This window comes from Andrena cerasifolii, chromosome 9 (genome assembly GCF_050908995.1).
Source record: "Andrena cerasifolii isolate SP2316 chromosome 9, iyAndCera1_principal, whole genome shotgun sequence".
In the NCBI taxonomy this organism is placed as follows: Eukaryota; Metazoa; Arthropoda; class Insecta; order Hymenoptera; family Andrenidae; genus Andrena; species Andrena cerasifolii.
The window spans coordinates 7,401,063-7,426,315 of NC_135126.1; the positions used below are offsets into that span (position 1 = coordinate 7,401,063).

General features: G+C 38.5%; 3 protein-coding genes across 6 annotated transcripts; 1 reads left to right on the top strand and 2 right to left on the bottom strand.

The window, feature by feature from the left end:
• Nucleotides 1–498: 498 nt before the first annotated feature.
• On the bottom strand, nt 499–6,904 carry LOC143373238 (putative E3 ubiquitin-protein ligase makorin-1). 2 transcript variants are annotated; one of them, XM_076820279.1, is made up of 7 exons: nt 6,365–6,904; nt 5,723–5,736; nt 5,455–5,594; nt 5,002–5,326; nt 4,607–4,929; nt 4,378–4,543; nt 499–4,300 (listed from the first exon to the last, which is right to left on the bottom strand). In XM_076820279.1, exons 2-7 carry the CDS (start codon nt 5,723–5,725, stop codon nt 4,166–4,168), a joined length of 1,092 nt encoding a protein of 363 aa, XP_076676394.1. In that variant the 5' UTR covers nt 5,726–5,736; nt 6,365–6,904; the 3' UTR covers nt 499–4,165. The 2 variants fall into 2 exon arrangements, with proteins under 2 accessions (XP_076676394.1, XP_076676393.1); XM_076820278.1 differs by having other exon boundaries at nt 5,455–5,736; nt 6,365–6,903.
• Nucleotides 6,905–7,356: 452 nt separating this feature from the next.
• Woc (zinc finger protein without children) lies at nt 7,357–14,013 on the top strand. Of its 2 annotated transcripts, none has more exons than XM_076820212.1 (12): nt 7,357–7,614; nt 8,290–10,501; nt 10,586–10,939; nt 11,011–11,846; nt 11,966–12,189; nt 12,282–12,517; nt 12,593–12,779; nt 12,850–12,975; nt 13,053–13,174; nt 13,253–13,400; nt 13,473–13,569; nt 13,652–14,013. In XM_076820212.1, the coding sequence occupies exons 2-12, from the start codon at nt 8,324–8,326 to the stop codon at nt 13,824–13,826; spliced, it is 4,683 nt and encodes a 1,560-aa protein (XP_076676327.1). In that variant the 5' UTR covers nt 7,357–7,614; nt 8,290–8,323; the 3' UTR covers nt 13,827–14,013. The 2 variants fall into 2 exon arrangements, with proteins under 2 accessions (XP_076676327.1, XP_076676326.1); XM_076820211.1 differs by having other exon boundaries at nt 7,359–7,614; nt 13,470–13,569.
• On the bottom strand, nt 13,942–15,450 carry Mrpl19 (mitochondrial ribosomal protein L19). Of its 2 annotated transcripts, XR_013086427.1 has the most exons (5): nt 15,293–15,450; nt 14,731–15,172; nt 14,388–14,666; nt 14,099–14,294; nt 13,942–13,979 (listed from the first exon to the last, which is right to left on the bottom strand). XR_013086427.1 is itself a non-coding variant. In XM_076820286.1 (4 exons), the coding sequence occupies exons 1-4, from the start codon at nt 15,357–15,359 to the stop codon at nt 14,165–14,167; spliced, it is 918 nt and encodes a 305-aa protein (XP_076676401.1). In that variant the 5' UTR covers nt 15,360–15,450; the 3' UTR covers nt 13,942–14,164. The 2 variants fall into 2 exon arrangements, 1 of the variants encoding a protein (XP_076676401.1); XM_076820286.1 differs by having other exon boundaries at nt 13,942–14,294.
• Nucleotides 15,451–25,253: the final 9,803 nt, after the last annotated feature.

Consider the following 25,253-nt stretch of genomic DNA (forward strand, 5'->3'; position numbering starts at 1 on the left):
GATGGTGACACGAAGTTGCATAAGGTGATAGGCCTATCCTCTCTATCGTATATTTCGTCGATGGTGTTACACAAAATTACTTGTGGTAATTCGTTTGAAGCAAACTGAAATATCGACTTGTGAAAATTAAATGGTGCGTCGTGCAGGCTACCATTTCCGTGTCGCATGCAACGTTATCAATTCACAGTTAGAATTTAAACTAAATATATTGAGGGGGGTATATCCTGTCAATTCAAAATAGCGTGCTTTATTCTGAAATTATTTCGTGCACTTTTATTGTTGCATATGAAAGTGAAGTGCCTCAGCTATATTTGACAATAAATGTCGGACATATATCATTTACAATTATTTTTCTGTGACGTCAACTTTATGCGCGTTATTATTTATCAATTAACAGATTGTTGGAGATTTTTAATAATACAAATGCAGTTTGTATTTCTACTTTCGTAAGGGAAGGTAACAAGGATAACAGAAAGAGAAATGTTTAGGAACGTTGGCCTCTTTTTATCCTTTTATTAATCTACTTGAAATAACAAAAATATATCATTGCAAGAAATGAAATAGAAGCAAATATAAGTATCGCTTATTTATGACATTGAGCTTTACTGATAATTACTTTGTATATATAAATTAATGACTATAAACATATTACTCGACGCTCGAGCAAAGTAATCATCATCGTAATGTTTCCGAAAAACTTAAGCGTTTATCCCGATTACAACTACAACTTTAATAAGCATTATTCTTTCAAAAACTTTTTTTATATTTCTCAAATACCTTCGCCGCGAGGACGAATGGGTAACGAAAATAAAAACGTTAAAGATTCGCAGCGCACCAGACGAATTATAGAATCTTTAACAGGATTACAAGTTTCCTATAGTTAGTCATGTTTCTATTACGCGCGATACGCAGATTATTGGCAATGGTTTTGCATCCTCGTGATAGTACAGCGAAATCATAACGTCACGCTTAACTTATCACCGTCTTAACTCATAACATCTTAATTTAACGCTATGATAACAGACACATTAAAGTGGGCCAGTGCTCGTCACAAAAACCATCACTGCTTACCCTAAGTAGCAATCAGCGTTCAAAACAAGATTCCATCTCTCGCATACATTCCTTCAAGAAGCCGTTAATTATTAAGTAGCTATCTTAATCAGATTAAAAAGAAAAAAGAGTATTCGCTACATATCCTTCTACAGATTTATCTCAAGTACTTTAAAAAAAACTCGTATTCTCCCGCGTATACTTGAAACAAATCTATCTTTAGCAACTTACAAATATTAATTTCTTGAATATTCTACCCAATTTGTAATTTAAACGGTATTAACAATCAACATTACTGTATTCTTAGCGTAGTAAATAAGGCGGTGATCTTTGTGACGAGGGACTGATAATACATTCTTATGTCTAGTGTCTTGTCTTACAATAACGGCACTCATTTATAATAATGGCACCCTGGCTCGGGAGCACGTTAAAATATGAAAGACATGAGTGCATCGACGAATCGGATAAGATAAAAATTGCATTGTCTTTTCTCTTCATTTACGCATCTACACTAAATGAATCCTTAAAATAAGAACAGTATTTCTCAATAGAACTCCATCCGATTGTTTCTAAAACTACGTAGGCATTAGGCGACAGAAGAATGAAATTATTAATCGTATCATAACTGGAATCTCACCTAAAAGATTCGTCGACGTAGTAGGAAGTTTTAGCGAAGGTCGGTTACGCCTAAAATACCTTCCACACATCTAATATCGCTCAAGCAATTGAACCGGAGCAATGAAAAATTTACGACTCGTGCAATCATCGCTCGCAAACTATACAAAAATTCTAATTTCAAACATTCGTATTGTGCAATCGCGTTTACACGTACATGTAACTTGTTTCTGGAACAAAGCATTTCATTTCCTCTTTTATAACTAAAATAAATTAAAACTGAAAACTTGCAATCAGACTCATTGGCACTCGGAACGTGTACTTCTTTTTTTTTACATGGTGCTAAATGAAAGATAAGCCTTCGAACGAACCGCTAATTAGTATCTATAAGTGGTCGCAATACTTGTATTGGCAAATATGTCGTGCTTTTTGTTATTCTTATTGTTAACGCGTGAACATAATAACGAATTCTGTCTCGACAGTCATTACCCGATGAAACGATAAAGACTAAATGCACAGTGCGTAAGAAATGCGTGTGTGTGTGTGTGTGTGTACAATACTTTAGTTTAATAATATTTATACAATTCGTGGTTAAAGTTGAATGTATCGGCATTAAAATTGTGGTAAAACGCTAAAACGATTCAGATACTTGGCCGACAACTTTAAAAAAAGAATCGGAAATAGATATTTCTCATACGCACGATAATACGTTAAATATTTCTATAAGTAGCGTTAGCAATAACAATAAATGTTTGATAACAGGTATCTATAAAATTACCGATATAGAAATTCTATAGAAAATATAAACAACTCGCACACAGTATCGTGGAAAGTTTGTCCGTTAAAATGTCGTATAACGTTAACTTATACTGGCGAACAATATATAACTATATTGTTCATTAAAGGCAACACTGACAATAGATACTTGTAAAAAAAATGTATCTTATTACTATGGACAACAGGTGGAATTTCTATGCGCAAAACATTCTGAAATGATGTACGAATCTAATACTCGTTTAAGGCAATTTCTCGAATACCTCAGAAAACTGTTCTTATAAAATAGTTCTATCGAAAAGATTGATACCATATTCTTTGGCTTTTATTTCTGTTCGTAAAGCTGTGATTGCCTTCATTCATTAGTACAAATAATTATTTATCTCTTACAACAAGATCGTCGATTCCGAAAAGATAATGGTCGCAGATGTCTAAATACAGTAAATCATAAAATCTGAAGACGAAATAATAAAGATTTCAAACAGCCTTGAATTTACCTATCGTTCGTAACGTAACTTTTATTTCTTACTCTGTATTAAATCCTGGAATTTGTTAGTGCATATTCACCAAAGATCATTTCTTTCTATTACATTTTGCATCGCAAACATTCAACCGAATTCTCACACTACCGCGCCGGGCATACTTGTTACAAGATCCACTCAAATTGCGCATTTATCACCGATACCTTAACACTATTAATTAAAAGCTAACATTATACAGTTGAATAATTTAAGAGAATTTTTTTTAAATATTTGCAGAGCCGTAACAGGAGGTAGGACGAAACTTGTTAATTTGTGTCTTCGATATGAATTATTTATAATCGAAAAGATATATTATACATACCGATTACGACAAACAACGGATTTACTTTACTATTTCTTGTAATGTACGAACGTTTTCCTTTCTTGAGTCTCATGACTTCTTCTTTATTTGCAAAGTCGAGTAACAAGCAAATATAACAAAATTCAGACTTGCTGTGATAAGAAAGGCGATAAGTTAGTATCCTTCCACCCTATAAGACGGGTTCTTGATAAAGCATTGATTTGTACCAAAAATTAGTGAAACTAATAACATTCATAGAATTGATTCCGCTTAAAAGTTTGGACGATAACAGTATACTTAATCTGCACAATGAAACAAAGAAAATTCCGTTACTACATCAAGCAATACCAGACAAAGCTTTTCAGGCATGGAAATCTATTTTACAATTCATTGTGTGGTAAAAAGGAAATAAGAAAAATCGTAGAAGAATGGCTAAACAAAATTTGTATGCTGACTAAATATTGTGATTTTAAATGTGTCGATATATGTTCTATTGATTAAATTAATTTGGCCCGCTGATGTAATGGATTTATGATTTTTTAACTATTAGATGTCTAAATATTAGTCAAGATACACGAAAGAAAAGAAACGGAAAATTATTGCAAAATGACGATATAGTATTAACAAACTTGTCCTTATTATTCATATGACTGTAAAAAGTCATAAAAATTCCCATTATTATCTTCTAATTACCAAGTTGATGCCATTTAGAAATTTCTCACGTAAACATCACCAAGCAAAGCACACACGTGTTTTATTAATGTAGCCAGGACACCTCTGAACCATAACCACTCAAAAAATTCACAAACTACTTGTCTATTCAGCCACTGAAACCACGCATAAGTGGTGGGTGAGAGAGATAATAACAGCAACAACAGTAATGATTACCGAATTAATAATACAACTAATCAAAAGAGAATTCATAATCAGACCAGTCAGAGTCGTCTGAATCTGACAAAGATGGAAGCATGTCTTCGAAATCTATGTCATGTATCCAACGATGATTTCTCTGTTCGAAAAAGTCCCACAAAAGTAATTGCTGTAAAGACAAACGTGTACGAAATTAAACGTTGCGCCCAGTTACGGGTCTGTTCTGCAACAGGATCCTAAACTTACGTGCAAGATATCAATATCCTCGTTCGTATCCACGTAACGCCGTTGACGAACAGGTGGATCGACGTCTTCTACCTTAGTACCATCCGGAGCTGCATGTAGATAAAAGCACTTTTTACCAAAGGGACATTTACCACGTCCCTTATTGAAATACTTGCAATCTTTGGTTCTGTAATAAATAAGCAATATATAATGTAACTAAACGCTTATCACTGTACATGTGTTCTCCTACCTCAATGCACGTTTATAATCCGTTATTAATTTCTTTTTCTCTTCCTTTGTGTCTACCCAGTACATACTCGGACACACAAAGTCAGAGGTGACACGGCATTCCGGGCAAGCCCTTATGATTTTATTGTCGAATTGTTTAGCCTGCCTCCACTTTCTAATACAGCTTAGACAAAAGCAATGGTTACAATTCGGCAGAATACCGAATCTCTGCTCTTTAGATTCTTTCTCCATTACTATCTCAAAGCAGACTCCGCAGGACTTGTCCTTACTACGCTGGATAGCAAAAGAAAGCTCCATATCTACTTCGTGCTGCTTGATGCACGCCTGGAAGACGGATTTAAACAAATAACATTGATTAGAAACGATGATACAGTGTTATTATACATATATAATTACATTTGTGTGCTTCTTTCGAAGTTCTTCGTTGTGTGGGTGTAGCGCAGCGCGATTACATAATTCGCAAATATTTCCATGCAAGTATGTACAATCGCGCTTTTTACAAATTCCCATTGCCTGCGCGTACGGGCATAGAGGCTCTAATGCTGGGCTGGATGCCTGACCAGACGGATTTAAAGCTTGAGCATAAGATATTGGCAACGACGAACTGGTAGACGTGCCTGAAGTAGTAGAGGCTTCATTTGCCGAAGACGAACCAGCTACAGACGACGGCACGAATTCTGGTGCTTTCACCCATTCTTCGGCTACGCGAGCGTTCTCTTTACTAGGAGTACATAAAGGTCTTTTAATATACAGTACTTTCTACGATGTTGTTATATATATCGCACATTTTTATATACCATAGTACAATATATAAATCTTGCTCAACTATAATGTCATCTGACAACATACACATTCTTTGTTGTTGTCGAAGTTGAACTTTGTTGTCCGGGTGAAGGACTTTCTACCGAATTTGCATTCACCGAATTATTTTCAGTAGTCTCAGCATTGTGACGAAAATGACACTGATTTCCAAATTTACAGATGCCATGCTTAAAAAATCGACAAGTAGTATTAAAAAGTGGAACAGGCGAAGTGATTATTGTATTGTTGGTACTTCCATTGTTTCCAACTCCTTGGGTATGGCAGTATCTGCAGTTACTCCCTTCACGGCACATACCATTTTTGAAGTAACTATAACCAAAGAAGACTAAGCTGTAAAACAATTTTTTGTCAATGGATAATATTAATAATTATTATTGATATATCGAATAATTGGCTATAGATTATTATTTTTTAAACATGTACAACTAACAACCTTCAATGCTATCGCAAATGAATCTGTTTATACATGTGTATATAGAAATGTACATACCGGTATAGAAAATAAATTTAAAGAAATGTTTAACCTCAAATTATTACAAAGAATCGCGATTGACAGATGTATTTACCACAGATGATAAACATATCTTTTTTTACGGTTTCCTTGTAATTTAGGAAGTATATGTACTTCGCATTTAAACCTAATTTAGTATAGCGAAAAGTAATGGAATTTATTTTCATTTTGCATGTAATTTCTTTTCCATCGAGAAATTTAATGTTCCGATAGTTTGACAAGTGGCTGAAGTTAAGAGACGAAGTTACTCTATATTTGAAAAGGAAAAAAAGAGCAAACGATCGAAGAAGTATCGATGTTTGCACGGTACAATTCGTTGACATGTTACAGAATATCTATCTACGAAAGAGAAAACATTCTGTTATTTTGTCCTTGCCGTGTTATTACTGAAACACATTAAGAATTTATAATATGCGATTCTCTTACCGGCAAACAACGTTCTGTGTCCAATTGTCGGCCATTTTCTAAAGCTTCCACTGTAACAATGATCCACGACGCGTCCTCGAAGGGTCGCGTAGACTCTTTTTCTCGTTACAGCGGAGTAAAATGCAAAGCTAATTTATTCAGATAACCGTGCACTCGAGGTTGCACGGTATCTCGTGCTCTATCACAACTTCTATCCAACAAATATCTCTTCGCAGAATCGCCCGAAAGTCGTAAAAAACCACTTCTCTTACACTTTAACTTCCTCTCTTCCTCCCCCTTCCACCTTCTCGCGCACTTTGGTCGTTGCTCCACACTTTTCTACTCGTAGAAATTTTAACCATATATCTGTACCCTCGGCTTATATTCGTTATCGACAAATATTTAACGCGTACTACATCAATCATCAATCGTACGCATGGTACTCCCACATATATGTCACAATTAAACTAACTAACAACAGGCAAATTCAGGCAAATTCACATTTGACCTGTGCAAACAAGCGGGAGCATGCGCTTCGAAGTTTCAACCGTTTAAATGCCTACGCTTTCCACCATGTGCACGAATTCGACAACCAATCACCCTCAATCATCATTAGAAGAATTCCTCGTGCAGATTTGCAGAATCTGTTTGCGATAGATTAATTCAATTCTCTGTATTGCCTTTTTCTGTCATAATTACTAAATATTTCCTTCGTAACTCTTCGATCGATTACGATCACATCCTGAAAACCTAGCATAAACACTACATAAGCAAATTGTTACGGATATAGTCTCAAAATTTATATAATATATTTTCTAAATATTCGATACAGTTGTTACCACAGCGATAGTAAATACGTCTATCTCAGTTTTTATAAATGAATATGAAACAACAGAAACAAATCAATATACCTACACATAATGTAGTAAATTGGCTAAATTTTCTACAACGTATTTTTCAATCTGTTTCTTTTACGAACGCAATATATATAGATAACATCTGAAGACCGTTATACATAAATATTCTCAATTTGCGTGTGCAATAAATGTTGAGAACTAGTAAAAAGGCAGAGCAATGTGAAGCTATGTTAATAGTGTAGTTTTTATGAGAACGCGGCTGCATTTAGTTTGATCCAAATAAGAGATTATGATCATATGTTGGTAGTGTACGCGGATTGCCGCCACGGCTGTAATATTTCGACGATGAGTACGAATTAATAGTTTTAATTAAGTATTGTGAGACGAAGTGCTGTTTAGCATCGAGATTAAAAGGTGATACGTAGTTCCCGGTTTCTAGAGGCTTAAGAACGTTGCATCCTTTCAAATACACGCTAGTGTTCTGGACTGGGTATAAAAGTTTGAACCGTGCACGATATCCGATTTTGAATCAACAAATTACGTGGTTTAGTATCTCCTTCATTCACTAGATAGTACCATCGATTCTTGAGGAACGTAAATACAATCTTATCCTGCCTACTTTTACTTATGTTTTGTTCTTACTGTCAGACTCGATTAAATCACAATTGCAAAATGCAACATGGCGAAGCGAAGCTACTTTTTGCGATAACCTCAACTTCTCGTGCAATGATCTATTACACTGGTGAAAAGAATATAGTCAGTTGTTTTTGGTAAATCTTTCATTGTTTCTTCTTGTTACCCGGTATTTTCTTCTAAACTGTGATCGTTACATCATACTTTTATGCCCGAGTCCTCTGTATCTCTCTTGGTATTAACTTTAGACATTTGTTTATATTGTTTAAAGTGAACTTATGCAATTTACCTGGGTTAAGCGAGTAAGATATTTTATACATTTACCATTGTCCATTTATCGTCGTACTTTCTAACGTCTGGTTTAAAAATATTTATTGAAATTTACATATTACAAAACATTTTGTAGATGCATTTTGGTCTCATCTATTCAACATTGTTCTATATATGTACTTTCAGATACATGTAGGCACACTAGAGTATATGACTAAGAATGGATCCCAAAACGGATATGGAATCAGTAATTGATAAAGCTGAAAAGGAAGCATGTATAGCGAATGAAGAAGAAACTGAAAGTTCCACCGATCAAAATAAAGAGGTGGACAGTAGTATGGCTGAAGCGCAAGAATCATCGATTCTCGAAACAGGCAGAGAACTTGTTGATACATGCCAAACGAGCAAGATAGTAGTCTGTACAAACAATGAAACGCAACAAAGTTTATCTGATCAGAAGTCAGAGACTATAGAAGTAACTAATCCAGAATCGAGCGAAGAAAGTGTTTCAGGAGAAGGTAATTCACAAGTGAACAAGTTAACTTTACAAGAAAGTAATGCAAACGTAACAGTTGTAGACTGTAACGAGGTACAGTCAGAAAGTTTACATGAAAATACTACAAAAACTGTTTCGCAGGAAGAAAGTTCAGGAATGACATTAATATCCGACGTCGTGGAAAAAGATGACACGGACAATGTGTCTAGTAATACAAGTAATACAATTACAGTTGAGTCTACAGAATCTCAGAAAACTTTGCAAGATGTTGCGCAGGAAGCGGAGACACAAGTTTCGAAAAGTATTAACGTAGATGATGCGTGCAATTCAAATTTAACAGAAAAAGAGATCGATGGTAATGCTCTAGGTGATTCTCAGACAGATAAAACACAAACATCCGTTAATGAAAAAGATAATTCGAGTAACAAGGAAACTGATTCAGAAGCGATATTAGAAGATAGTGATAAGAATGTATTAGAAAAAAGTATCGTGGAACCAGAGAATACAGAATTTGTGCAATTCTCTCAAGAGAAACACGGAGATGCACAAATCGAAAATCAATCCATTGATGCGGAAGATCCTTTTGGCGGAGATAATCTTAATACTGAAAATGTTGAATCAATGGATACCGATGATCTCAATGAAACTGATGTGAGTTTTCCAAAATTATGTAGTCAAACTGATAATTTACAAGATGTTGTAAATGCTAGAGAAAGCAGTTTTAGTAGTAGTAGTAGTAGCAAAAGCAATGAAAAGAGCAAAGATGTTTCTATTCCTGTGTTGCAGCCAGCAAATGCAATACAAGAAGTTGAAAAGAATAGTAGCGAAACTCCAGTTGAAGTAGAAGGAAGTGAAAATTTAGATAAAGAAGTGGCAGGATCACCAAAAAAGTGTAACGATGTAACAAAAAAAGCTCTCAATGAAATAACACCAATGAGTACCGAAGAAGAACAGTCTAATGTTTTGCCAGGGCAGGATGATGAGCTATGTATTATTCCAGATAGTATGAAAGTGATAATTCCTGGGCAAACAGAAAAGTCCAGCTCTAATACCGATAAATCTGTACACGAAGTTAATCACGAACATAATAAAGTTACTGAAAGTTGTAAAGATAATGAATCAAATACCGATGCTAATAAAAGCACGCAACAAAGTCCGAGCGAAATAAAAATTACAGATGGAAGTAACACAGAAAGTATAGAGAATGTCCAAAAAGAAAAGGAGGTATCAGTGAACAATGTTAGAGCTACCACTGAGGATGTTATTAACATCGACGATGAGTCGAAAAATTCTGAGATCGAAGAAATCGCAACTAAGGAGATTTGCAAACAATGTAACGAAGAAAGATCGTGTAAAATTAAAGTAAAAATTGGTTTTGATACCTATCACGTCTGTTCCAAAAGCTGCAAGGCATTATTCAAAGCCGCCAATAACAGGGCTGTGGATATACCCAGCGATGGAGTGAATTCTAAGAGGGAAAAACGCTGCGCAAATTGCTTGCTAATTGTCGAACCTAACGACGAACGTAATCTTTCTTGGGAAACAATGGAATTTTGTAACGAAGAATGTCTGGGTAAATTTCAAACGAAATATGGGAGCTACTGCAGGAACTGCAATGGTTCGGTACAGGCCGTGAGTTTGGGCAAGTACTGTGTAAGATTCGGCTACGATGTTAGACAATTTTGTTGTTCTACGTGCTTAGAAGAATTCAAAAAAGGGCTAAAAGTATGTACATATTGTCAGAAGGATATAAGTTCTAGCACAGAAGGTTTCCTTGCGCCAGTTGGCGATAAAGGGCAGTTCAAAGATTTTTGTACTCAAGATTGTATGGAGAAGTACTCAAAAATGAGTTCCGTTGAGCCTTTAAGCATGGAAAGAAAGTGTTGCAGTGTTTGCCAAGAGGTAAGAAAGTTTTCTTTTATATTTGTGTGTGTGCTATGAAATCTGGAGATGTTTTAAACTAAAAAACTGTATATTTTGCAACAGGAAAAACTCGTTCATTGCGTGGTTCAGATAGACAGATCTGATCCAGTATCTATTTGCAGTGACCCGTGTTTCGCAGCCTTCAAATTTGTAAAAAAAGTTGACCCCGACCAATGTTCCACTTGCAAGAAATTTTTTGAAACTCCCAATAAGAAATGCTCTGTCGTGTTTTATGAAAACGAGGCTCATACGTTCTGTTCTAAAACTTGTTTAAATATATTTATAATTACAAATAGAAAAATTATTCCTTGTAACTGGTGCAAGGTAAAGAAATATAATTTTGATATGATCAAAAAGGAGTTGAAGACGGGTCAAGTGATGATGATGTGTAGCTTAAATTGTTTAACGCTGTACCAGGTATGTAATAATATTATTAATTCAATGAAGGAAAAATAAAATTGATTCTAATTCTCTCCAATCGCGTACAGGTTTCGATCAATGCAGTTTCGGCGAAGCGAATAAATTGTGATTTCTGTAGAGAATTTTCTCAAGCACAATATCACTTAACAATGTCAGATGCAACGATACGCAATTTTTGTTCGTACAGTTGTGTAATGAATTTCCAAGCTCAGTATACTAAATCCCCGATTACTATTCCAACGAGCGATGATCCCGTGCCTACTGGTATGCCCAAAAGGACCATACCACAGAGAACCACGATTTTAAACAATCCGAAAGCCAGCGATATACAAAATAAGAAGAATATGCCAGTGATTTCATCCGTAACAAGTTTAGCCGCGATAGGAAACGGACAATCCAGTCCAACGACGCAACAAAACAATGTAAATAACATGGTAATACCTACGGTTGCCATCAGCCAAAATCAAGCACCTCAAGTAATTTATAAGCAACACATTATAACGAGGCCACCAAGTCCGATCAAAATTCACAATAAAACTACTCAGTGCAAGCCTGTGATGCACACGAAAGGAGTCTCGGTACGACCTCATCCTTGTACAAAAGCCACGCAAACGGATGGCATTCAACAGGCAGTTGTACCGATACCAGTTCCAATTTATGTTCCATATCCAATGCACATGTATAGTATGCCTTTCCCAGTCCCATTACCTTTCCCACTACCGATTCCTGTTCCTATTTTTATACCCACAACAAGGAACAGTACTAAAGGAATTTTTAAAGATATCAAAAGAATACAGGAGAAAATACCAGCAGATCCTTTTGAAGCCGAGCTTCTTATGATGGCGGAGATGGTAGCAACGGAGAAAAAGGCCAACGAGAGCGACTCGGATTCTGCGGATGATAGGTATTTTTGCGTAATTATCGTTAACTACAATTTTAGAACAGAGGAGACTAATCAAATATAAAGGATTTGATATTCTATCCTCTGTCCAGCAAGTACACCACTTATATGATTTCTTATAGAGATGAAGACAACGCTGATCGTGACCATTCGCATACCGGAGGTTTCAGTCCGGAAGGAGTTGACTCCAGCAACACATTTGGCGACGATATGTTACAAATGGCATTAAAAATGGCAACTGGAGAGTTAGACGAGCCAGCTGTTGATTTAGAAGCTGCTTTAACTCCAAACACGATCACCGCTACGCAAGCATCAACGCAGTCCGAAGCAGCTATGGAAAATGATGGTATGAAGATAAATCTGATTTGCACACTGCAACTGAGTGACTGTTACTTCACAGAAGAGACAAATGATATGATTTCTTTTTTTATCGTTTAGTTCAATCAGAACGACTGATACCTGCCCCTCGTGGAAGGAAACGAATGGTTCCGTACAAACCACGGTCTACTCCGAATAAACGAGGAAGGCGTGTATCCGGTACGAACGATATGCCTTTAATGCCACCCCCAGAACCGCAAAACCCACCTCAGCCAAGAATTATAGAACCTATAGAAAAACCAGATGCTAATATGGCACTTAAATATACCTTCGGAGTCAACGCTTGGAGGCAATGGGTAACTTAAACACGCTATAACTGTATTTTTAATTCACCGAAAACGGATATTAAATGTTTAATTTGTTGAAAACAGGTAGTCGCGAAGAATGCCGAACTAGAGAAGCAAAATACACCTATGAGGAAAATCAAGTTGTTTAAAACAGATCTTCTGCAGCTCACAGCAGACGAATTAAATTACTCCTTATGTCTTTTCGTAAAAGAAGTTAGGAAACCAAATGGCACAGAATATGCTCCTGACACGATATATTATCTTTGCTTAGGTAAATCTAGTAATCAAACTTTTCGTTTCGACGAAAACTTTCAGGTTTTCATCAGAATTTCACGTTTCAGGGATACAACAGTATTTATTCGAGAATAATAGAATAGACAACATTTTTACGGATTCATATTACGAAAAATTTACGGACTGTTTGAACGAAGTTGCAAAGAAATTTTCTGTTCTTTATAATGATGCGCGTAAGTAAAATGATTTTTACCTTTTCAATCGTTTAAGAGAAATCATTCGCAATGAAGTGTTTCTGCTTTTCTTGTAGAATACATTGTTACGAGGGTGGAGGAAGAACATCTATGGGAGTGTAAACAATTAGGTGCTCATTCCCCTCATGTACTTTTAAGCACTCTCATGTTCTTTAACACCAAGCATTTTAATCTCGTGGTACGTGTGAACCATTTTTATAATTATATTTACAATAACGGTAGACTCTAAAGTCTAGAAATGAATACAATTTTTTAGACGGTAGAAGAGCATATGCAGTTATCATTTTCTCATATTATGAAACATTGGAAACGTAATCCCGCCGCACAACCTACCGCGACGACAGGCAAAGTTCCAGGTTCTAGAAACGTTCTTCTTCGTTTCTATCCACCACAATCGGCGCTAGGTTAGTACTAAATCGTCTTGTATAGTGGAACCATAAGAAAAATCATGTAATTATAACATCTTTTCGTAGAAGGTAATTCACGTAAAAAGAAGGTATATGAGCAACAAGAAAACGAAGAAAATCCGTTAAGATGTCCAGTGAAATTATACGAATTTTATTTGTCCAAGTGGTACGTGAACTGTATCAACTGAATTCAACGTTGCTACAAAGTATTGGAATGTACTGTTATTAATAATTTATTGTTATTTCAGCCCGGAAAGCGTAAAGACTCGTAATGATGTGTTCTATTTATTACCTGAAAGAAGTTGTGTACCAGATAGCCCAGTATGGTATTCAACGTCTCCGCTGGCTAAAGAACACCTCATTAAAATGCTTTATCGTATTAAAATGGTTAAAGAAATTAATGTGGCATTATTAACTAGTTAATTTCATGTTCGCATATTTATCTTCCCTCCGTTAATTTGAAACACATAACATACACAGAAAAGTAATTGTTCCCTTGTACAACAGGCAAGCATGTTTGAAGAATAATGTGTATTCATTGAAATTTTATAATTTCTATTGTATATTTTTCACTTCCTAATAAAAACAGAAAAACTTACTATTAACAAGACTTTCCGAGCGTATCTTTTTCGTACAGTACACGAAGCATATTTAAACAGAGTTGCAATTACGAAGGACGAGAGAATAATACACACCCGACGGTTTTCATGTGTATGTAAACACGGTAGACAAATCTTTATTTACACCTATAATAAAACGATTTACACAGCTTTCTTGGGCCTCGTAAATGTACGTTTGCGTTTCAAAATGCTTCTCTTTACTTCTAAGTGACAAAGCTCTGTGTGTAACTCGGAGAATATATCATTTTGTTCTTCCTCTGGTATGGTCTCCCTAACAAAGTATTAAAAATACAATTTAAGAATGTACGGTATGCTAAAATAAATTCACTGCAATTTGTACATATTTAGTGCTATTAGATCTTACCTGTATGTTTTCATTAAATCATACTTCTCCCATGGTTTAGCAGCAGCTTCTGCTTTCCTCTGACGTCTCTCATTGACGACTATATCTTTCACTCCTTTCAAATCTTTACGTTCCCACTTCTCTAGCCACGGCGGCGGGTTAAGGGTGACTTTAATTTCATTCAATGGAACTGTCGCTCCCTCGGGTAGAAGTTCTGTTTCCATATCAAATGAAAATGTACTGTACTCTAGAGGTGCGTCTCTGAGGTAAAGTAATTCATTGTCTAATCTCTTCTCCAACCTGCAAACATCCATGTACGCTTTATGTATCGCGAAACTTTTGCTTCGAGTTAATTTGCATTTACCTCAGACACTCGATTTTTTGAACAGCGGGATCATACAAGTCGTAACGTACTTCTACGCCTTCACTATTCACAACATTCCTTAGAATAAATGCAGCCCTCAAGCCACAACCTTCTCTTTGTATGCATATGCCAACGAATCTGTTTACTTTTTCAGGCGCATGTGGCTCGGAATAAGATACCGCTAATATGGAACCAACATAGAATTCGGGAATGCTTATGACCGATCTCCTACTCAACATGTCGATGCGCTCTAATTTTTCTCTGATACTGTTACGATATAATGGGTTAGGATCTGGTAAAAATTCTGGGTAAAGAAATCTGTAGTTTACAAAAGATGGATCGGATGGCTGCGGTATAGTTTGGGCTTTAGAATCATCGTCACCACGTTTTGAATCGCTTTCTAATGCTTGTACAACGGATGAGAAAGCTTTCGCCTCCTTGCCTGAAAACAGTAGTGGAGCAACATTATAACGAACGATAAAATACAAAACTTTATATCGTATATAAACTAACACGCAATACTTAACATAGAAAATGATGACTTAAACACAATGAAACGTACTTATCGCTTTTACATGATACAGACTTCGCCATACTTTATGAGACAGTAATCTCGATGAAATAACCATGCTTTAATAACGAAATTTGTTTGTTGTTCTTTCACTTTATTAATTTATCTTAGGCTATGTTAACAGTCGAAAGTTCTTCGATAGGAGGTGCCACTGTTCCGTTGCATACATGTATGTATTGTGCAACATTTTACAACCGATGTGAACCGGTTCTTACCAGGGGGGCCAAGCTTCCCTCTTACGAAAGTTGAAGCAGAGTTTGTAGCGCCTCCTACCAATGAGGTGCGTACTAAACTGTGAATGTGTGAATTGGTGTGAATCGGGACGTATGTGTATGTGTATACGTGTAATGTACCGTTTACTTTAAAACCTGTCCACGGATCGTCGCGCCAGCGACACGTATGCAGCAGATAGAAGGATAAACATTGAAATTGAATATTTCTTCTTTTCTTAGGAAAAGAAAATATATTCAATTGCTTTGTATATCCTTCTATCTGCTGCATACGCGTCACTGACGCGACAATCCATGGTCAGACGGCCTTAGAAAGGGTAAACCAGGGAAAGTGAGGACACTTCCTCGTGTCTGCGCCAAACATTTCTAAATGACGACGGTCGTCATGGTAACATTTCACCAACGTCGAAAGGTTGTGTGTCGTGCTCACTGATACACGTAGGTATGTGTGTGTGATGTACCTAGCGCCTCCTACCAATACGGTGCTAACTAAACGGGAAAACTTCAGCCAAACAAAGACGGCTTGGTCCCCCTGGGTGGCACAGAACCTTCCTTAAAATGTAGGCCTATCTTACCTACGCTTTGTCTAAATCTATATCTTCTTTTTGGTAAAAGAAGAATTTGGTCCCCTGCTACGGAAAGACTGTAAGAATGACGCATAACACCTCTAGGGCCGGTATGAACGTGACGCGGTAGTCAGACTGTCCATTTTCCCAATTTTTGATAACCACAAACCGAACCAACAAATTTGCTCATGAAGAATCACCACTAACATATCGAATTGACAAGCTGTGTATTTAAAAGCAGTCTAGCACACCACTTTTACCTGTCACATCGCTTATCGTTTCGACGTTGTGAAAACGAGTATTAAGATTCGAATCGTTTATTTTATTATTACGTTTAAAGAAATAGGAAAGAAGATACAATAAACAAAAGTTCCTTAAAATAATGCAAGGAAATGTGAAAAGAATAAAATAATGTTGAGAAGGAAGTTGATGTATTCAACATCTTGTACTGATGTCGATAATTCCAATTATACTTGTTATAAAGTAATTATGTATAAGGATTGTGCAGGTGTGAAATAAAAAAATTTAATAAATTTAACCGAGAATACCTCGTCCGTGGTCGCATTCAACTTTATCGATACAGAATCGTTTACGGGAGCACAGACGAGGTATAGGATAGACCTATCAACCAATGCATTTTTCTGTCACCGGTTTGGGGGAGTCCTAGAACCACCTTACCATTTTTGTGTCGCATGCAACGTTACCGATGAAGCCTCGAAACAGATTGTAACGCTACGTGTGGTAGGAATTAGAATTCAAGAAGTCAGTCGAAACCCGCGATTTACAAATGATTCTGTTAGAGTAACAATTTAAAGATCGTTTTATAAACGTATTCCGTGCAACGACCGAGAAAGAAGGATCGCAACAAAACAAGAACACATACGCCTTTTAACCTTGCCATTCTATTCAGGTTTATTTAACGCCAAACAAATTTATTTGACATAAAAATTTATATAAACAACAACATTATTTGTGGAAGACATGTGTTCATGAGTTCAAAATCATCGAAGAAATCGACGAAATGAAATAAATCACGCAAAACCATCGAAGAAATGCATGAAATAGAATAAATCATGTAAAACCATCGAAGAAATACCTACCTGAAAGAGAATAAAATTCTGATTAGATGTCTAGACCGAACCAAACTCACTGAATGTAAGTTTCGCTCGATCTGGACCCTTAAACTAGATCGTAGGCTTTAGCTTGATATCGTTTTGCAAGTCGCAATGCTTGAGAAACGTTACCAAGGAACCGGGCACACCAACGCGGAGGTACCTACGAAAGTGACCCATCCCGAAACAAACACCGATCCCATCCACCCTCCATTTCAATAAACTCATCGCGTCCGTCATTGCTTGCAATGAGGGAAACGATGATTTGACTCTACTATTAGTGACAACCGCGAACGCGAAAGCGAAATTGAAAGAGAGATAGACTGACGATTATCGTCGATCTCTCTGCACTTATACAAGGTACTCGTATTCTACATTCTACAGCATGCATGCAAGAACATCTTAGCTAGCTACCAAGCTAGCATAATTCTAGGCCCTCTCTAGGGCCCACGAGCTAGGCCCTCTCTAGGGCCCATGACTAGGACCCTCTCTAGGGCCTATGCCGAAGGCCCTCTCTAGGGCCCATGATTAGGACCCTCTCTAGGGCCCACGAGCTAGGCCCTCTCTAGGGCCCATGACTAGGACCCTCTCTAGGGCCTATGCCGAAGGCCCTCTCTAGGGCCCCTGTTCTGGGCCCTCTCTAGGGCCCACAAGCTAGGTCCGTTCTAGGACCTAGAATACCAAGCAGCTGAAAATTGAAGCTAATCGAAAATTTTACTTTACTTTCGCGATGAAAAAGCAATTAGAGCACCGGTGCTCTGGACAAATTTCCGATACGCAAAAGGTTGATTTTACTTTCGCGACGAAAAATCAACACGAGCTTTCGTGCTCTGTATAAATCATAGATCCGCAAAAATTTGACTGTAAATTCGCGGTAATAAAACTCTACACAAGAGCCGCGGCGCTCTTGAAAATATATGGACGCGAAAAAAGCGTGGACTCTACGATCGCATTACCGGCGACCATAAAAGATCTTGCTAGAATGCAAGATTGTTAGGAAGACTAGTTTCATTGAGACCCATTTCAAAAAATTTCGCGGTGACTCTACTTGACTCGATCGATCCGATTATTTTACGAATTATTATTAATCGATATAAAATTGTAAGAATCGCGAGCAACAATTGTATTGATTTATTTTATTTTTTATTTTGAGACAGACACATGCATGTCACTATCTACGAGTACCTTGTATGGTCAGCTCAATCGATGCTGCTCTTTCGAACACACATGCATAACGTTTAGTGGCGCATCTTATATAATTGGCATTAGTTTCGGGAACATTTCTACGATATTTCGTGAATATGGTTTAGAAAAGGACCACGCCATAAGGCTACTGCCTAGACGCCCTAGACCATATTCGCGAAATATTGCATAAGAGTTCCCCAAACGAATACCGACCATGTGAAAAGGGCCTCTGCATGTCGTGCATTTGTGTTGGAACGGCCAGAATCGAAAGAGCTAAGTAGCTGTACTACATGCACCCCCATTCAAAGAATTATAAAATGACTCACCGTTCGCTGTCATCATCGGTACTGCATCTCTGCAAACTCGTAACCCTCTGACCAGCATCCCTGAGACCAGCTCCCCTCTGATCACCATCCGTCTGACCAGCATCCCTCTGACCAGCAGCTCCCAGACGAGCACCCCTCAACTCAGCCCCAGCTTAGCTCTCAACGTTGCAGCTGCAGTTGGACTCGTGCATGACTCTACTTTCGCGGTGAAAAAGTTATTAGAGCACCGGTGCTCTCGACTAGCTTTACTTGCGCAAAAACACTGACTCTACGATCGCATTACGGGCGATCACAAACACTATAACTCAAACCGACAATTTATATTTAAACAGCAACTTTTAGCGCTCCTGTTTATTAAACGCGCACATTTCATCTATTTCACATTTCATCTATTTCACATTCCTTAGTTTCTGAATGTGTTTTTGTTGGGTAAGGTCTTTTTGCATGCATTATGTAGGAAGCTTATCCTACCAAATGCATTGCGTGCCTTAGGTATGATGCTTTTCCTTCCAAAATGCACGCACAAAGATTACGACCCACTTATACAAGGTACTCGTATTCTACATTCTACGGCATGCATGCAAGTACATCTTAGCTAGCTACCAAGCTAGCATAATTCTAGGCCCTCTCTAGGGCCCACGAGCTAGGCCCTCTCTAGGGCCCATGACTAGGACCCTCTCTAGGGCCTATGCCGAAGGCCCTCTCTAGGGCCCATGATTAGGACCCTCTCTAGGGCCCACGAGCTAGGCCCTCTCTAGGGCCCATGACTAGGACCCTCTCTAGGGCCTATGCAGAAGGCCCTCTCTAGGGCCCCTGTTCTGGGCCCTCTCTAGGGCCCACAAGCTAGGTCCGTTCTAGGACCTAGAATACCAAGCAGCTGAAAATTGAAGCTAATCGAAAATTTTACTTTACTTTCGCGATGAAAAAGCAATTAGAGCACCGGTGCTCTGGACAAATTTCCGATACGCAAAAGGTTGATTTTACTTTCGCGACGAAAAATCAACACGAGCTTTCGTGCTCTGTATAAATCATAGATCCGCAAAAATTTGACTGTAAATTCGCGGTAATAAAACTCTACACAAGAGCCGCGGCGCTCTTGAAAATATATGGACGCGAAAAAAGCGTGGACTCTACGATCGCATTACCGGCGACCATAAAAGATCTTGCTAGAATGCAAGATTGTTAGGAAGACTAGTTTCATTGAGACCCATTTCAAAAAATTTCGCGGTGACTCTACTTGACTCGATCGATCCGATTATTTTACGAATTATTATTAATCGATATAAAATTGTAAGAATCGCGAGCAACAATTGTATTGATTTATTTTATTTTTTATTTTGAGACAGACACATGCATGTCACTATCTACGAGTACCTTGTATGGTCAGCTCAATCGATGCTGCTCTTTCGAACACACATGCATAACGTTTAGTGGCGCATCTTATATAATTGGCATTAGTTTCGGGAACATTTCTACGATATTTCGTGAATATGGTTTAGAAAAGGACCACGCCATAAGGCTACTGCCTAGACGCCCTAGACCATATTCGCGAAATATTGCATAAGAGTTCCCCAAACGAATACCGACCATGTGAAAAGGGCCTCTGCATGTCGTGCATTTGTGTTGGAACGGCCAGAATCGAAAGAGCTAAGTAGCTGTACTACATGCACCCCCATTCAAAGAATTATAAAATGACTCACCGTTCGCTGTCATCATCGGTACTGCATCTCTGCAAACTCGTAACCCTCTGACCAGCATCCCTGAGACCAGCTCCCCTCTGATCACCATCCGTCTGACCAGCATCCCTCTGACCAGCAGCTCCCAGACGAGCACCCCTCAACTCAGCCCCAGCTTAGCTCTCAACGTTGCAGCTGCAGTTGGACTCGTGCATGACTCTACTTTCGCGGTGAAAAAGTTATTAGAGCACCGGTGCTCTCGACTAGCTTTACTTGCGCAAAAACACTGACTCTACGATCGCATTACGGGCGATCACAAACACTATAACTCAAACCGACAATTTATATTTAAACAGCAACTTTTAGCGCTCCTGTTTATTAAACGCGCACATTTCATCTATTTCACATTTCATCTATTTCACATTCCTTAGTTTCTGAATGTGTTTTTGTTGGGTAAGGTCTTTTTGCATGCATTATGTAGGAAGCTTATCCTACCAAATGCATTGCGTGCCTTAGGTATGATGCTTTTCCTTCCAAAATGCACGCACAAAGATTACGACCCACTTATACAAGGTACTCGTATTCTACATTCTACGGCATGCATGCAAGTACATCTTAGCTAGCTACCAAGCTAGCATAATTCTAGGCCCTCTCTAGGGCCCACGAGCTAGGCCCTCTCTAGGGCCCATGACTAGGACCCTCTCTAGGGCCTATGCCGAAGGCCCTCTCTAGGGCCCATGACTAGGACCCTCTCTAGGGCCCATGATTAGGACCCTCTCTAGGGCCCACGAGCTAGGCCCTCTCTAGGGCCCATGACTAGGACCCTCTCTAGGGCCTATGCCGAAGGCCCTCTCTAGGGCCCCTGTTCTGGGCCCTCTCTAGGGCCCACAAGCTAGGTCCTTTCTAGGACCTAGAATACCAAGCAGCTGAAAATTGAAGCTAATCGAAAATTTTACTTTACTTTCGCGATGAAAAAGCAATTAGAGCACCGGTGCTCTGGACAAATTTCCGATACGCAAAAGGTTGACTTTACTTTCGCGACGAAAAATCAACACGAGCTCCCGTGCTCTGTATAAATCATAGATCCGCAAAAATTTGACTGTAAATTCGCGGTAATAAAACTCTACACAAGAGCCGCGGCGCTCTTGAAAATATATGGACGCGAAAAAAGCGTGGACTCTACGATCGCATTACCGGCGACCATAAAAGATCTTGCTAGAATGCAAGATTGTTAGGAAGACTAGTTTCATTGAGACCCATTTCAAAAAATTTCGCGGTGACTCTACTTGACTCGATCGATCCGATTATTTTACGAATTATTATTAATCGATATAAAATTGTAAGAATCGCGAGCAACAATTGTATTGATTTATTTTATTTTTTATTTTGAGACAGACACATGCATGTCACTATCTACGAGTACCTTGTATGGTCAGCTCAATCGATGCTGCTCTTTCGAACACACATGCATAACGTTTAGTGGCGCATCTTATATAATTGGCATTAGTTTCGGGAACATTTCTACGATATTTCGTGAATATGGTTTAGAAAAGGACCACGCCATAAGGCTACTGCCTAGACGCCCTAGACCATATTCGCGAAATATTGCATAAGAGTTCCCCAAACGAATACCGACCATGTGAAAAGGGCCTCTGCATGTCGTGCATTTGTGTTGGAACGGCCAGAATCGAAAGAGCTAAGTAGCTGTACTACATGCACCCCCATTCAAAGAATTATAAAATGACTCACCGTTCGCTGTCATCATCGGTACTGCATCTCTGCAAACTCGTAACCCTCTGACCAGCATCCCTGAGACCAGCTCCCCTCTGATCACCATCCGTCTGACCAGCATCCCTCTGACCAGCAGCTCCCAGACGAGCACCCCTCAACTCAGCCCCAGCTTAGCTCTCAACGTTGCAGCTGCAGTTGGACTCGTGCATGACTCTACTTTCGCGGTGAAAAAGTTATTAGAGCACCGGTGCTCTCGACTAGCTTTACTTGCGCAAAAACACTGACTCTACGATCGCATTACGGGCGATCACAAACACTATAACTGAAACAGACAATTTGTATTTAAACAAGTTCGAAAAAATTTCCTTTAAATTGCAAGGTGTCACGCAATTCAGACTTTGAGAAAAATTTCCAGCAGCCACATTGGGCGCTCAATGAATTCTGATTCTGTCTGATAGAAAAAAGGAGTGGCCTCTTCGGGCGTTTAAGGTTTTTCAATCTTAATGTATGGAAGGAGTAGCCTTTTTGGGCGCCTAATGCTTTTTAATTCTAATGTACCATCATCAGGTCTCATCCTTTTTAATGTTAATTAAAAAATACAGCAGCCTGTTTAGGCGCATGATAATTCCGAATTGTAAAAGGAAATAGAAGCAGCCTCATCAGGCGCTAATGGCATGGAATGCCAGAAAAATTCCAATTCTACTCTAAAGTGTTAGTAAACCCTAACCCAGATCTAATTCTTCCCTGAAACTAGCAACGAATCTCTTAGTGAATTCTTTATTAAAGAATTCACCAGAGAAAACCTCGGCGAATCCCTCGGCGAATGTTTCGATGATGCGCTTAAAACTGGACTTGCCTGGCTAAATTTTCTAAGTTTCGCAGCACACATATACACTATACTTCGTTATACTAACCCTTTGGACTGTGATTGCGGTATAAGGTAAAAAACTACTAAAATTATTTCCAAAGACTTTACTTTAAAGTCCAAAGGGTTAGCATGCGCGCGTAAGAAAGATAGACGAGAGGTTCTCGTCGATCTTTCTACACATATGCCATTACAATTTCTTTCGCATATTTTAGAGGCACGCTTGCACTGGTTTCAAGTGACAAATAGACGCTAAGTATCTCATTGCAGAGATAGAAAAAGAATTGAAAAACGGACACGGATTCGCCGTCGTGAGAGATCTCGAGCTGCTCGATACACTCACGCATTGCAGTTGCACAGACAAAACGCTAATACGCGACCACCATTCATCCAGCCCCCCATTAACGGGAGTTCCCCACTAGGGGCCGCGCCTGAGGGGTCAGACTCACAGCAGCCCGCCTCACAATTAAATCACATGCAGCTGCAATACGCGCTCCCATCACAAAGCCGACAATTTGCACAGGCGAGTGTATCGTGCCCGAGCATCTTGTGCTAATTCAAGATCTCTCCCGAGAGCGAATTATATTACCGGAAAAAAAGAAAAGAGAATTGAAAGTAGGAAATAGAAAATACACTATGACAAGTCTGTAAAAGTATACTAAATGCGAAACGACACGGTGCACGGTGAAGCTAATTGTAAGCAAAAGCAAAGGTAAAAGGCGTCACTCTCAACAAGCAAGCGTACCTCTACCCTTAAATCTAGCCTATCGCACTCTTTACAATGAGCCCTAGTGGCATAATCTATTGCAAATATGCACTTGCGTAACTTTCGAGGGATATGCGAAAGCTAAGAATCTCCCGATTGAGATTGCAAAAGAGACTAAACGACTAAAGGACCGAAAGGCGCGGCGCGACGCGAACATTCACCCTCGATCCACCGAAATTTCGTTTCTACATGGCATGCTCCATATCACGACTTTACACAGCCATGGCGAGCGTGACCGAGAACGAGAACTGTCGCACATCTTCGTCTAACAATGGTCCTCTGTGTAAAGCCGTAATAAGTTGTACCCAGCACAGCCGGCCTATGAAGGGCGAGAACACCATGCGCGAAATAGAAATCAGTGATCGAAGGCGAATTGTATTTCTAGAAGGGTGTGTTTGGCACTCTTATATTTAAAAAGAACGAGGCGGAACAAAAGCTTATCGCTCAAAGTACGCAAGTGCATTTCTGAATAGATGTCCAGACCGAACCAAACTCACCGAATGTAAGTTTGGCTTGATCTGGACCCTTAAACTAGATCGTAGGCTTCAGCTTGACAACGTTTTGCAAGACGCAATGCATTGGAAAACGTTACCAAGTCCAGGCACACCAACGCGGAGGTACCTACGAAAGTGACCCATTTCTACGAAATATTTCTGGTCCATATTCGACCAATGCATTTTTGAAAATTTGGAAAAATTCTTACGACTAAAGTTCTTAAATTAAAACTTAATGGACTCTAGGACTATGGCTAGTTAAAACTAAGCACATGTGCAAGTTCTTCCGCGATGTATAAAATTTGTAGGTTTAGTGGCTTAAAGTTATTTTTATGCAAGGGAGAAAGAAATTTAAGTTCATATAGCAGCCACTTTGGCGGCAGTCATTTATTATTATACTGTTATTTTATAAAGGCACCATTTGAGGTCGAGATATCAGGTGGTAAGAGTGGCAATTTTTGATTTCTCGTAATATTACTACCAGTGTGTCTTAATATTTAGCACATGCAACGGGCAAGCAAAACTAGCGAGCATAATAACCAAGTAGTACCAAAAATTACTGTCGTTGTTTATTACGAGAATCTAATGACTCGAATGTAATTACTGTTAAGAGAGAAGATTTGAAAGAACTCGCACGAAAGAGTTCAACTTCAGAAATGTAACTCGTATTCGATACATTAAGCATCCGGAATGATTGTGAAATTAAAGAAAAGCAGTTTAGAATGTTTGAAACGCGATATTAAAACTCCTATCGCGAATTTAAAATTTATTCATTGTATTTTTCTACGTGTATTAAACATTTGGAAGTACACGCATTAAATTTTACTATTCGCGAGTACTAAGTACGTATTCGTGGTCACTATGCTCGCTACAGTAATCATTATGTTCGATAGCATACAGAAAAATTCAAAGAATGAAAAAGTATCACTCACCGTTCGTTGAAAATAGTCTCACTGACAAGCATCCCCTTTTAGCAGTAGCTATTCGATCTGCAGGCGAAT

Coding starts and splice junctions, on each gene's coding strand:
- Woc (XM_076820211.1), top strand. CDS start 8,324: ATGGATCCCAAAACGGATATGGAATCAGTAATTGATAAAGCTGAAAAG. Junction 12,518..12,592: donor TCAACGCTTGGAGGCAATGG/GTAACTTAAACA, acceptor TGTTGAAAACAG/GTAGTCGCGAAGAATGCCGA. Junction 12,976..13,052: donor TGTTCTTTATAATGATGCGC/GTAAGTAAAATG, acceptor CTTTTCTTGTAG/AATACATTGTTACGAGGGTG.
- Mrpl19 (XM_076820286.1), bottom strand. CDS start 15,359: ATGGTTATTTCATCGAGATTACTGTCTCATAAAGTATGGCGAAGTCTG. Junction 15,173..15,292: donor GTATCATGTAAAAGCGATAA/GTACGTTTCATT, acceptor TACTGTTTTCAG/GCAAGGAGGCGAAAGCTTTC. Junction 14,667..14,730: donor CAAAAAATCGAGTGTCTGAG/GTAAATGCAAAT, acceptor GGATGTTTGCAG/GTTGGAGAAGAGATTAGACA.
- LOC143373238 (XM_076820278.1), bottom strand. CDS start 6,399: ATGGCCGACAATTGGACACAGAACGTTGTTTGCCG. Junction 4,930..5,001: donor TTCGAAAGAAGCACACAAAT/GTAATTATATAT, acceptor TCCGTCTTCCAG/GCGTGCATCAAGCAGCACGA. Junction 4,544..4,606: donor GATTATAAACGTGCATTGAG/GTAGGAGAACAC, acceptor TATTTATTACAG/AACCAAAGATTGCAAGTATT.